The sequence below is a fragment of the Melopsittacus undulatus genome, chromosome 8 (assembly GCF_012275295.1).
Source record: "Melopsittacus undulatus isolate bMelUnd1 chromosome 8, bMelUnd1.mat.Z, whole genome shotgun sequence".
Lineage (NCBI taxonomy): Eukaryota > Metazoa > Chordata > Aves > Psittaciformes > Psittaculidae > Melopsittacus > Melopsittacus undulatus.
This window is the reverse complement of record NC_047534.1, coordinates 42,369,272-42,383,320: the sequence shown is the minus strand read 5'-3', so window position 1 is coordinate 42,383,320 and position 14,049 is coordinate 42,369,272. Positions and strand designations below refer to the sequence as shown.

The 14,049-nt window shown below is 38.3% G+C and overlaps 1 protein-coding gene across 1 annotated transcript in view; it reads right to left on the bottom strand.

The window, feature by feature from the left end:
- TLK1 (tousled like kinase 1) overlaps positions 1 to 14,049 on the bottom strand; it is a 70,351-nt gene that overhangs the window by 36,571 nt on the left and 19,731 nt on the right. The window contains exons 2-3 of the mRNA XM_034065173.1: positions 6,359 to 6,477; positions 2,789 to 2,860 (exon numbers count right to left, since the gene is read on the bottom strand). Coding sequence (XP_033921064.1) covers positions 2,789 to 2,860; positions 6,359 to 6,477 — 191 coding nt within the window. The remainder of the gene's footprint in view (positions 1 to 2,788; positions 2,861 to 6,358; positions 6,478 to 14,049) is intronic.

Genomic DNA, 14,049 nt, shown 5'->3' with positions numbered 1-14,049 from the left:
ACCACAGCAACTAAACAGCAGCTACTAGAGAGCAGAAACATTTATATGACTAGTCAAACTGGACAAACCAAGCCAAAGACAAAGCTGTCCTCCTTTACATGATTTATTATCTATGGAGAACAGAAAATACTAGTTATAAATAATATATTTGTAACCAAAACAGGTAAGAGTAATCTACTTAATGAGGGATGGTGGGGAGGGCCAAAATATCAGAAGACTACTAGAAACACTTGCTCACAACCCAAGGAAGCCAATATAGGATTTATCTTAACTACAGATAGCTAATATACACTCAAATTAAGACCTATGTACCACAGCAATAAAACATTTAATAAAATAATGTATAAATTTTAAAAGAAGCTGAAATACAGGTCTGGATATTAATATCAAACATCCAGTTAATGTTTATTGCTCACAATGCTGAACTGAATTCAGAATAAAGCCTGATTCAAGACATTTTGCAGATCAAAGTTTATCTCTGTGAAGTACCTCAATTAAAACTATTACTCAGATAAGCTGCCCCTCTTCATACATCCATCAGACAGAACAAGAGATGTATTTTCTGCAATTCCATGTGCAAAAAGTAAAAAAAGGAAAAATTCACACCAGAAACAAAAAGGGTGCTTATGTTGTGTGTGTGAAGCCTGCCTTGTTTTGAAAACTGTGAAAGATTTTTTCTTTTAATGTGTCGCTTAGTGATGAAAGCACAGAATGGTGACATGGATGTACCATTACAATTTGATCAGAAACTGAAATTCTTGCTAAAAATTAATTTCAATTATTCCGAGATGTGCATTTCTACCTTTTTTCCTCCCATAATTTCAATTATTCCGAGATGTGCATTTCTACCTTTTTTCCTCCCAAAATCTATTGTGATACAACAGTTCTCTGCTTCCCATATGAGTAAGCCTTTGTATTTCTATGCTACCATCCACAAGAGGAATTCCCTATTATGATGAAACCTTCATTAAAAACCACCATTAAAAAAACAAACCAACATAAAAAACCCAACATCTTGACCATCACCACCACCCCCCTCAAAAAAATCCCACTAGTTTGCAATATTGAGAACTAAAGTGTGTCTTTATGGGATTACAGTATATAAGCAACCTGATATTATTTTAAGAACTGTAAAAACTTATTAACATGTTTGGTATTACAACTGCAATTTAAGTGACAACTGACAACTTCTGAACATGGGTGAAGAAATCATATTTCATTGTTCGATGCCATTAACAGAAAATGAAAAAAAAAATCATCTTTCAGAAAAAAGAAGACATCTGAAGCACAGAGCAATGGAGCACCAGAAATCTATGTGTGCAGGGACTTTTCTAAGGGAAAGTCTACTTCTGTTTTAGAATCCAAATTTTAGAACACTTAAAAAGAAAATAAACCCAATTATCCCTACTCAGAAGCACTGCTTGAGGTTCAAACACCAAAGATAGGCATCGAATTGTCAAACTTACATGCCCTGGAAAACCTTGCCTCTGCATCTCATTCATACAACTGTGAAATAATATTTTTCTACACCAAAAAGTTATTACACATAGGTCAGTGTTCTGAGATCACTTGACTACTTATATACAGGTCATTCTGTCAAATAATTGCAATAATGCACTGTAACCTTCAAGCTACTGCAGCACATTTCCATTACCACCCTACACCAGAACTGCCTCACTGCAATACTAGGGAAAGTATTTCTAGGAAAAGCAAGAGGCAGACTCTTTTGGTTAGGAAAATAGTGTAGATACAATTGAAAGGAAAACCCAGCTGGGAAAGACAAAGGAAAAAAAAACCATAGTAGAGCCTTTTTCAAAGAGAAAAACATGAAATAACACAATTCTTTATAAGATATTGGTATTAGGAATAAGCTAAATTCACTTGCTAGTCAGTCCACTGTAAAAGCAAGTATCAGACAGTGTCTCATAGTGACTAAGCGAATGAACAATTAGGCCCCCAAGTAAAGCTTTAACATATGAAAATAACGTTGAAAGCACATTCCAAACAACATTTCCTCTGGCATGACACATGTTCAAACACAGGTCTAGCCTTGGCTAGAAATGTGTTCCTGCTTACAATGGGTATAATCTTATTGATGCAATCTGTGACGTGCACAAGCAAAACTGTCAAGGACTCGCTGACTCCAAAACAGGTGAATTTTAAGAGCTGCCATTACAGTACCTATATTAATGCTGGTCACTAAGAGGCAAATCTTCCACTCCAGGGAAATCTGCACTCTGCACATTAAAGCCTAATAACAATATGAACACTTTTTTGGATTCTGAAGTGGTACTAGATAAGAGAACACACAGTGACAACCGCAGCTTTTACAAATGCAGATGATAGCTGCTGGCTGCACTTAGAGTAAATCCATATTTTTGAAGAAAACATAGCAAGCTAGTTTCTAGAGTATTTTCAAAAATGCAGCAAATGATTAGGCGAAGTTTATCTGTGTTGATGAAAATCTTGTTACTTATTAAACAAAAGACAGCAAACTGTTTGAAGTATTTTCAGCTCCAAAAGCTGTATCATCACAACATGACTACATAGATAATAAAGAAGCAGAAGCACTTAGTTTCATGACCAAAAATCAAAAGAAACTTTTATGAAGTAACTTCTCCTCCTCCAAGATGGTATCTTTCAGTAATGTATGCTTTTCCTATCTAGCTGTGTATTTTGTATTTTACTTTAAAAAGCTTCTATATAAAATAAGGTGAAGTGGAATATAAAATTATGACTTGCAGCACTAAAATTCTTAAGTAATAAAAAATGTCCCCCATATACTTACCTCTGATTCTTTATCACTTAAAGATCCCAAGCTTCCAAAACTGTGGTTTGAACTTTCGTTATTTGTTGAAGCCTACCAAGACAAATAAAATAACTATATATTTTATGCAGATTTAGACAGCAGCTAATCCACTAATATTATTCACAGTTATAACACGTAACAGTAATAAACTGTCATGCTTGCAAGAGAAAAATAAAAATCTATTAACTGTAGAGCATTTGTGACGTGCAAGGAGGATGAAGAGTTTGACAGGTGGATGTTTTGACAGGGCACAACAAATTCTGTTTTTCAATTGCTTTTAAACCAAGCAAAACCCCAGGAACAGTCAAAACCACTTCAGTCTTATTTGGGAATAGCAAAACATCCAACGAAAAATCCTACTAAATGATTCCACAAAACAAGCTTAAAAAGCCAATACTACTGAAGGTGCTGGAGACTATGAAAAAACCTCATTTTTCATCACTTTTCAAAGAAAAAGAGGGTTTAGCTTCCTTCAACACAGACAGTCGGCTGCTGCAAAGATTTAAGTTTTTTTAAATCCATTAGTAACAGAAAATAACAACTTTTGACAACATTCTTCTATGTTCTTTAAACAAATAATTTCCCCTAAAGTAATAAATTTAGACTGGAGGAAAGGGAAGAAGAAACTGTAAAATAGTCTCAAGTCACAAAACTTCTAAATTAGGAATTTTCTAATGCTGAGATCCTTTGAACACAGAATGGCAACAAGGACATTTTACTGAAGGAGTCTGTTCCACATTCGTATAACAAAAATGCCAACATCAGTTGAGCTTCTTTTTATTAAAAGAAAAACAAAAATCTTATGACACTCGATTATTCTCCTCCATATAGGAAGGCAGAGCAAATACTTTGAAGTGAAACAACTACTTCCAAGGCAAATACTCAGCTTGCTTCAAAGCATTATGTTCTAACTCTGCATCAGTTTGCAAGACAATACAGACGTGTGACACCTTCTGAACAGGCAGACCATCTCTGAATTGAAATTTCTGGAGAAATGTTAACTAAACCCACAAAATTTCCTCATGTGTTCTTCCCCACAGGCAGTTGCTATTATAAAAAAGTCTATATGCAGTTCTTCCTTGCAATGTCTGAGTATCTGGTGATCTGAATCAGATAAAACAATCTCAGTAACCCATATACATATCTCCACTCTTGCTTACTGCAAAAGCTTGAAGATTATGTTCTTTCCCCCCCCCCCCCAACAATTCAAAAACTCTTCAGCAAAACAGTAGATACAGGCAGGCTTTCAAAACAGTAGCCCAAATAAATAAAAATACATCTCAATTTAATTACCAGAAAAATAATGACCTAGAATGTTTCAAAAAATAATCAGTAAGTGCAGCTGCAATCTCTGTATTGTGGTGCTGTGCTAGGAAAATGAGAATTTGCTATGTGTGGATTTGGATAGGTATGTGAAAAGGATTTTTTCTGATTTTTACCTTCAAAGTGAAGGCAGACACATGGAGATCATATTTATTCATCACACTTTCCTAGTTACCTTTGTACATCAGATCAAAAACCTGTACATCAGGTTTTTTTAATAAAAATCGGACAAGCCTCTATCAACAGTTCCCACCAAGACTAAAGACTGTATTAAGGAGGAAAAAAAAAACAAGGGGAAGGGGAGGGAGGAGAAAGCATATTCCAAACACAGCCCAGACCTTCTACTACAGTTAATATTACCTGCTTGGATACCCTGAATGGCCATAAATAAGAGAGATACAAATCTGATATTGCCATTTTACTGATGGTGGGATAAAGAATAGGACTAGATATTGGTATTCCCCTCTGACCCCCTGCCTCCCAAAACAAAAAAAGAAAAAAGAAGAAAAAAGCAGCAAAAAGAAGAGATATTGCACCAGATACTGAAGATCATTTGTGGAGTATTTCTGGCCAAATGTGAGAACAATGTCTTAGGCAAGTATGTGCATCAACCAGAAGAGAGTGGTAGTAGTATCTTCTGCAAACAATTCTCAAACCTTTTGGCAATATTAAAAAACCACCAAACACTTTATCCTTCTATCCATTTGGAAACCAACTGGATAAGATAAAATTACCTGTTCAAACAGACCTTGGAACAGGTCAGGGACAAGAAATTCATATTTTACATGGTAGAGTCAAAAAGGAAATCAGTTGGTTTAATTTTTTTATGGCTAATTTGGATGAACAAATCAAAAACCTGGAAGTGGAATGCACTCTGAAAGTGAAATTAACTAAACAACACACAATAACAACAACAAAAAAAAATCCCAAACTTGAACAGATTTATGGAAATGGTAAGCAGTGACTTAGGAGATAAAACTTGATGATTACTTGTAGGGAAAATGTATTACACACATAGCAGTAGACAGATTCTGAGGAGGAAAGACTGGCAATCAGGCAAGGAATCAACACATGTGTATCAAAAACTAATGGAAGTGTTTACAAATAACACTGGTTAAATGAAGTTAAAGGAAGGTAAAGAGCTAGTAATAAAAAAGGACAAGTGGTCATCTGAATTACAAGCATTTACGTGAACAATTCTAATGAGCTGAAAAAATAGGGGAGTAAGTAGTACTAGAGAATCCAAGATTTGCCTGCATCTAATTTTAATCACAAGATATGGCTAGTATACATTTTTGCAGTCATAATTAGAAGGCAATTAACAAGAGAAAAAAACAGTGCACCAACTACATTGTGTCAATGCAACCTGATTCCTTCCCCTGAACAATTACCTCACTTCTCGGTTAAAATGGTAGTAACAGAAGTGATCTGTCACCCATTTTACAGCTTTCTGACAGTTAACTTGCTGTAACTCCCAAAAACAAATTAAGAAGATGCAAGATTACTATGCACCAATTTCAAGCCTTTACAGTTTGTTAATAGTTATCAATACATCACACATCTCCAGAAATTTCATCAACTTCTGCTATCAGGCAGTATTTTGTTCTCTGGTCTACACTGCTAATTAAAATGTGGAATAAGAAGCGAAAAATACTAACCAAGTTTGAGTAAAATACTTAAAAATTTTTATGAGGACACTGCAAACACATAGGAAATGGAATTCAAAAGTACCTTGGTCATAGAATCATAGAAAAGTTTGGGTTGGAAAGGACCTAAAGATCATCTAGTTCCAACCCTTTGTTAATCTAGATATAGTAGTCTTCAAACAAGTCTAATTATAAAAAAAGGGTCACATCACATTCCCTGTTGTGTATTTCAAGCTGAATTGTGACCAGCTGGCCATCTGCAGAAGGGACAACTCCACTTAAGTACCAGGAGAAAATTCCATCTCTGATCACAGGTGCACTACAGTAAAAGCACAAAAGAGCCTGCATAAGCCTATTATTCTTCAGGTGTTTTCAGAACAATTCAATCTCCATGACATAGGTTGAGGATAAACAATCCTATCTCAAAATATCATAACCAACTAACAAGGATTTTCCTGAGACTCCTTTCCAACCCAATACTTTTGCAAGTAAATCACAAGTGCAATATGCAACTGAGACAGTGTGAGATAAATTCGTATGTCAAAGATGGTAGATCTGGAAGACTTCTCTTAAAACTTACTTTAGCTCCAACACTGCAACTTCCAGTACTCCCAGTGCTGCCACTTACTACTCCTGTAAATCTTGCCTCTAACAATTCTTGTCTTCTTGGGTCCAGGCTATGAAGCTCATCCATTGCTCCTAAAAAGAGATAAATAAATTCATTATATTCCCTAGTATCTGCAGTGGAATATCTTGCAAACAAGCCAAACATACCACCAGCCTATGCAAAGAAAAGATTTATACTCTCAATGTGACAACGATTCACCATCTGTTACCTAATAACGAATGTACTCAATGAATTCCAGAAATTTAGGGGGAAGTTCTGTGTATCAGAATAGCCTTGTCAATGTTGGTGAAAACCAGAATGTGTGAGAGGCGTGTAAGAGACATGGAGTCTGTGGTGTGTGATATGCCAACCAGCAAATTATTTATAGATTAAAAACTAGCTGACAGGAGCAAAACAGTTTCCAGCATAAACCCTCCCAATTCTGCAATCCCCTTGTTTTCCATACTATTAAAATTGTTTAAGACATTGATAACCAAGACAAACAAGAATCATAGGGGTAAAAAAAAATAAAAATCAGAAGGTAGACCACAGTCCCCAGCACATGCAAGGGAATGCAGGATTATATGGAGGTTTGAAGGGCAGACAAGCAAGGAGCAGGATCAGCAATATGAGAGGAGCCATGAGTAACAGAGATCCTTGCACAGGTGGTGCCTCTGACAGAGCCCTGCTAAACAGGGTAAAGCAGTGCTGCTGGCACTGGCAGGGAAATGAAGATGGAAGGAAATGGAGGAACAAAAGGAGTTTCTGATGAGCTCAGCCTACATGGGTAGGCTGCAACATGATGTGCAGCTTTCTAATTTGTATTTAAATCACGGCTGTTTAATGAGTCTGAAAGATGATCTAGACAAATAGTCTTCCGTATTTACACAAACCGCATTCTTTGTTTTTATCTTTTCACCTACTTGAACATTCAGTTTATCTTCAATTGGAAACATTCCAGTTGCTGTATTTTAAGTAAGATATTTAATGCCAAAGTCTTTATGCACTATTTCATAGCATATCCCTCAAGTACCATATGAAGTTATATAGAATCATAGAATCATAGAATAGTTAGGGTTGGAAAGGACTTTAAGATCATCCAGTTCCAACCCCCCTGCCATGGGCAGGGACACCTCACACTAAACCATATCACCCAAGGCTTCATCCAACCTGGTCTTGAACACTGCCAGGGATGGAGCACTCACTACCTCCCTGTGCAACCCATTCCAGTACCTCACCACCCTCACAGTAAAGAATTTCTTCTTTATATCCAATCTAAACTTCCCCTGTTTAAAAGTTTGAACCTGTTATCCCTTGTCCTATCACTACAGTCCCTAATGAACAGTCCCTCCCCAGCATCCTTATAGGACCTCTTCAGATACTGGAAGGCTGCTATGAGGTCTCCACGCAGCCTTCTCTTCTGCAGGCTGAACAGCCCCAGTTCTCTCAGCCTGTCTTCGTATGGGAGGTGCTCCAGTCCCCTGATCATCCTTGTGGCCCTCCTCTGGACTTGTTCCAACAGTTCCATGTCCTTTTTATGTTGAGGACACCAGAACTGAACACAATACTCCAAGTGAGGTCTCATGAGAGCAGAGTAGAGGGGCAGGATCACCTCCTTCGACCTGCTGGTCACTGTCTTTTTGATGCAGCCCAGGATACGGTTTGCTTTCTGGGCTGCAAGCGCACACTGAAGCTGGCTCATGTTCATTTTCTCATCAACCAGCACCCCCAAGTCCTTCTCTGCAGGGCTGCACTGAATTTCCTTTTTGCCCAACCTGTAGCTGTGCCTGGGATTGCTCCCACCCAGGTGTAGGACCTTGCTCTTGGCATGGTTAAACTTCATGAGGTTGGCATCAGCCCACCTCACAAGTGTGTCAAGGTTCCTCTGGATGGCATTCCTTCCCTCCAGCGTATCAACTGAACCACACAGCTTGGTGTCATCAGCAAACTTGCTGAGGGCGCACTCAATCCCACTGTCCATGTCACCAACAAAGATGTTAAACAAGACCGGTCCCAACACCGATCCCTGAGGGACACCACTCGTTACTGGTCTCCAGCTGGACATTGAACCATTGACCACAACTCTTTGAGTGCGACCATCCAGTCAGTTCTTTTTCCACCAAGTGGTCCATCCATCAAATTGATGTCTCTCCAATTTAGAGACAAGGATGTCATGTGGGACAGTGTCGAACGCTTTGCACAAGTCCAGGTAGATGACATCAACTGCCCTACCCTTGTCCATCATTTTTGTAGCCCCATCATAGAAGGCTACCAAACTGGTCAGGCAGGATTTCCCCTTAGTGAAGCCATGCTGGTTGTCACCAAGCACCTTGTTGTTTTTCATGTGCCCTAGCATGCCTTCCAGGAGAATCTGTTCCTAGATTTTGCCAGGCACAGAGGTGAGACTGACTGGTCTGTAATTCCCTGGGTCATCCATTTTCTCCTTCTTGAAAATGGTGGTTATATTTCCCTTTTCCCAGTCATCGGGAACTTCACCTGTCTGCCATGATTTTTCAAATATGATGGCCAGTGGCTTAGCAACTTCATTCGCCAGCTCCTTCAGGACCCGTGGATGGATTTCATCAGGTCCCATGGGCTTGTGTACATTCAGGTTCTTAAGATGGTCTCAGACCAGATCCTCTCCTACAGTGGGCCCAAGGTCTTCATTCTCACAGTCCCTGCGTCCTCCTTCCAAGACTTGGGTGGTGTGGTCAGACCATTTGCCAGTGAAGACCGAGTCAAAGAAGCCATTCAGAACCTCAGCCTTCTCCAAGTCCTTTGTAGCCAGTTCTCACGAAAGCTTCCAGAGGGGGCCTACGTTGTCCTTAGTCTGTTTTTAGCCACTACATACCTATAAAATCCCTTCCTATTATCTTTAACATCCCTTGCCAAGTTTAGCTCCAATTGGGTCTTAGCTTTCCTAACTTGGTCCCTAACTTCCCGGACAACATCCCTGTATTCAACCCAGGCCACCTGTCCTTGCAAGCCTCTTTTTTCCTGTGAATTATCTTTTCCAACTAAGACACAACTTAGCAAGTTTGTGCTTCTCAGTCCCAGAGGACAACACAGAGGTTAAGAAAGGACATTATAGTAATAACTATGTATATTCAAAGTGCTATAAAAAAAGATTTTTGTAACTCCATTTTCATGGAAACTTTTCATGAACTTTTACCTATCAGCTAAGCATCCTGACACCAAAGGCAGCAGCACAGCCAATTATTATTAGCAATATATTATTACCAATGATAGAGATGAGATACATTTTTATACAGCTCTCCAGTATCTCACCAAACTTAGCATTCAAGAACTAGAATCTTTCACACATTTTGGCCACTCCTTGTCATGCGCCTAATCCTCCTGGTAAGAAAAGCATGGGCTAATTCAAGTTGCCCTTGTTCCTGTGGGTCAGCAGATAATGGCAAGCGGGGTGTTAGTGCTTCTTTAGCGCAGAGCCTGGTACCCAGACCTCCTTCAATGGAAGAAAACCACACCAAGAGAAAAATGGTTGAGAAAGAGACATTCGAGAACTGTCTGGTCGGCAGAGCCTTCTTCTGAAAAAATAAAACCCGCAAGTGGTGGTTTTAGGATCCCACATTTTGTTTCTGGAGGTAGGGAAGTTTACCCAAATGCAGCCACATGCAGAGCTGGAAGTCTCTTTTCCAGCAACGCAGTTGAATTTTACCCACTTTGAAACTGCAGCTGGTGTATTATCAGCAGTTGTTGACACTGGTTCTGAACTTACCAGTGAAAATTCTTCCAATTTCTACATATTTTAAATTGTAAGCTCTCCAGGGTAAAAACTGTTTTACTATGTGAATGCACAATGCAGAACAATCAGGAAACCTCTTTAAACTCTTGCTTCCTAAAATATGCTTGTGTACTGCTTCCAAGAGTTTCAAAACCAAATTGTACACTTCTCATATGCACAGAATATACTTCTTACATTTATACATTGCGCACAGATGTGTACAGCACACCCTTCCTAGGACGTATGTAATCTACAACAGGAAAGTATTCCTCTGAAAAAGCTTAACAAACTAATCACACCAGATTTGTCACACAAGTTTAAATTATTATTGTTTTGCTTCATAACAGCAGAAGTGTTTAAGTGTATGCCACTCTGAAACAACCTATTCTAGCTTACCAAAGCAACCTGTTTAATAAAGTGGTATTTTGATTTACTAGCCTACTTGACAGTCACTGCCCACAAAAGTTTAGAGCTTGCTTAAAATTACTGACATTCTAGCAATTACAAAACATGCATATACTACAGAAATAAATATTATCATATTCTATATTGTTTATTTTATGAAACATGGGAAAGCAATAACCACTGTGGACAGCTAAGGCACATCCAAAGTGCTGCAGGGTAAAGTTGCTACAGCAGGTCCCACATACTGTATCTAAATACTCATGTACTGAAGAGGTGGCACCCCAGGTTAACTTACAAGTCAGAATTGTAATTTAGCAGGTAGAGGGGTATTCCACAGCACAGGTGAAATACAATCCTTCTTTTTTCTGCTCAGATTATAGAGCCTGCTCATGCTAAAGAATACACTGCATTATCTTCATTATTTCTGCTGGAGTGGTTCTCATCATTACGGTTGGGGGGGGTTGTTTTGGTTTGGTTTTGGTTATTGGTATTAAGTATTCAGAACCAAAAATCAACATACACTCCTCCATTCTGGTCATCTAAAGGACAAGACAGAAAAGCTGTATTCAAACTTCCTTTCAACACAGAGTAAATCCTATGAACATCTATTAAATCACCTTCCTCATTCATGCTGTAATTTAATTCACCATTCACTCCCAGACACACAGCTGTTTTTTCAAGAACACACAGTTCGGTACAATTCTGCAGTTCTCAGCACAAGTTACCTACTTTTAAAGGTACCATGAGCTTTAAGCCACTTCATGTAAGGGACAAATAAATACAGCTTTTTTAAATACCAAACATTATAAATTCTCCTGCTGCCCACAACATCGACATAACTTACAGTTCTGAACATGTACCCAGACTTATGTGAACTAAGCTCATTCTTACCCCTGAAAGCCAACCCACTAACTCAAAGGACACACAATCACATTCTGCAAGTACCTTCAGTGTATTTACAATGATGCTAAATGAAGGACTGGCACTGCTGCAATCCACTGCCATTCAACCTTCTACTACCATCTAAAACTCACAGAAAAGCCCTAAAACATGCCACTACTTTACTTCTTGTAACTGTTTTTGGAATGTTTATTCTAGCATTATTTTTAAAAGTTACCAACACTACCTAGCTCTTGTGTTTTTTGGGACTGGTGGTATCTTACGTATTAATCTATCTTTCAGAATCACACAGCCTCCCCTCTAAACACGAATATAAAATACACAGATTTCTTGTCTCGGAGAGGACACTTTTTGCAAGATTTCCACAGAAAAGAACTCCAAACGCCTCTGAGAATATGTCGAGCAATGGGTTATGTCAGAAGTCAAAGTTGTAATTCAGGCAAGCAATTTATAAGCTCTCTTATGGCATTCAGTATAAAATCAATTATACTGTGCTTTACCTTAGGAAAACAGAGATGTAACGAATCAGAGGATTCATCATGGTAGTTTGAATTTTCCAGAACTGGTGACCAGAAAATAATAAAGTGCAACTACACCTGTACCCCAGGTCTTGACACTCCAAATATACAAATACTTGCACAAGATCTAGTTATTTAACCAAATATTTGCTCATATCTGAGTGAAATTGACATTTTGGGAGAAAAAGTTTCACAGTGAGTTGCAACTGCAAGTCTTCACCTCCTAAAACTGGATCTTTGGGGATTTATATTACATTTACATTTACTACAGTATCTCAAAACAATGCTATACTACCAAGCAGCACCACAGACCCAAACACAAATGCCTGACAGATGAGACATATTTCTCTTTTCCACTAAATACAGAATCAAGCTCCAATACTCAATCTTTATCTCTGACCCTCTTATTGCCCTGAATGGACTCTTGTTATCTCACAATCAATTACAGCTTGGAGATGAAGGCAGCTCAACAACTTCACACACTGTCAGCTTTCTACAATGAAGGTAAAGTTCATTATGCAGAAACCAGATTTGTCTTTGAACAACCCCCCAGATTTGACTGAACCCATCCCCTGAATGCAAGGCCAGCACAAAATCACTTAAGTGAAAGGCATACTGGTTTGGTCTGATTTCTTTAACAGAGTTGTTTGCATATAGCTTTTAATGCCAAAAGCAAAATACTTCAACATGGAGACATATCTATTGAATAGAAGAAGACACTTCAACAATAGCCCAAATGTAAAGCAGAATTTCCTGATGTGCTCATAGAGGGCACTTAGCTTTTTGGTAACACACGGTATGAGAATTATTCCAACATACTAACAGCAAATAAAACCAAAGCTTTAAAATATCAAAAGCAAAACAGACAACAGAAAATTACTAAAACCACAGATTCTAGAACCTTTACTCAGTCTCCTACGAAAAAAAAAGTCCACACAACTATTTCTCTTTTCTTTTACCAACACAAAGACGCACCTTGTCTCTGCATCCACATGTATTTCTTTTTAAGTGAGCTAGTGTCTTGTCTCATCGGGAAAAAGAAAAACCAACCAACCAAACCAGGCACTCAGCTTCACTCTTCTCATCTTTCTGGAAGTCTGAACTTTCCTTATTGCAGAACCAATGAGAAAGGACTTTAGGCAATTGAGGCAATAGGGCAATTGAGCAAACATTTCTGCTTCCAAAAAACCCCAAACTATTTAATAACAAAATATTTTGTAGTCAGATAAATTCTAGCAAGTCACTGTCATGCTGATCAAGGTTTCCTTCTATTAATAGTAAAACTTCCTATTTATTACAGCTTGTGCTTTATATTTGCTTCACTACCTTACAAAGTCAACTGGGAATAAAGCAATGCAGAACAATTTGTCAGTGAAGGAACATACAGAGCTCTAAAATACAAGTCTAATCAAGTGAAAAAATATGACAAATCAAAATCCAGTAAGACACCAAACTCTACAGAGTGGATCCAAACTTCTTGATTTTTAAGTTGGAAAAATGACACCTATTCCACTTAAACTAGAACATCTGGGATGTGAGATTGAGCCAAGGAAAAGCAAACCAAAGCAAAACAATCAAACAAAACAAAAACCAAAAAACAAAACACCACAAAAAAACCCCAAACAATCCCCAAAACTGACCTGTGTTGCTAAACCATGTCTTGAATAGTCTTTTTTCCACAGCATGTTTTGAGGAATCACAGAAAACAGCTGGAAACAGGCTTGAAAACTACTAATGTGCTAAGAAAACAAGTTGAGATGCTCATACAATGGCATAAAGCCAAGCATCAGAAATATGAAAAGACTTAGATTCCAAGGTAACAGTAAAAACGCAACCTGCCCTCAGCAGAAGGCTTTGAAGGGCATTACCATCCAACGTGAGCCACAATCCCAAGGACGCAGTGATTCAGTACTGCAGACCCAGCAGTTGAGAAGGTCCCACTCAACCTAAATTAGCAGTCAATAGGGCAGACAGGAAGATGCAATCTCTGAGACTTAAAGTAAAACAAATTAAATCCCTGAACTATATTTATCTCCTAACAATAGCTACATAACCAAAGCTTAAAGGACACCAGGGTTCCATCTCTTCCAAAA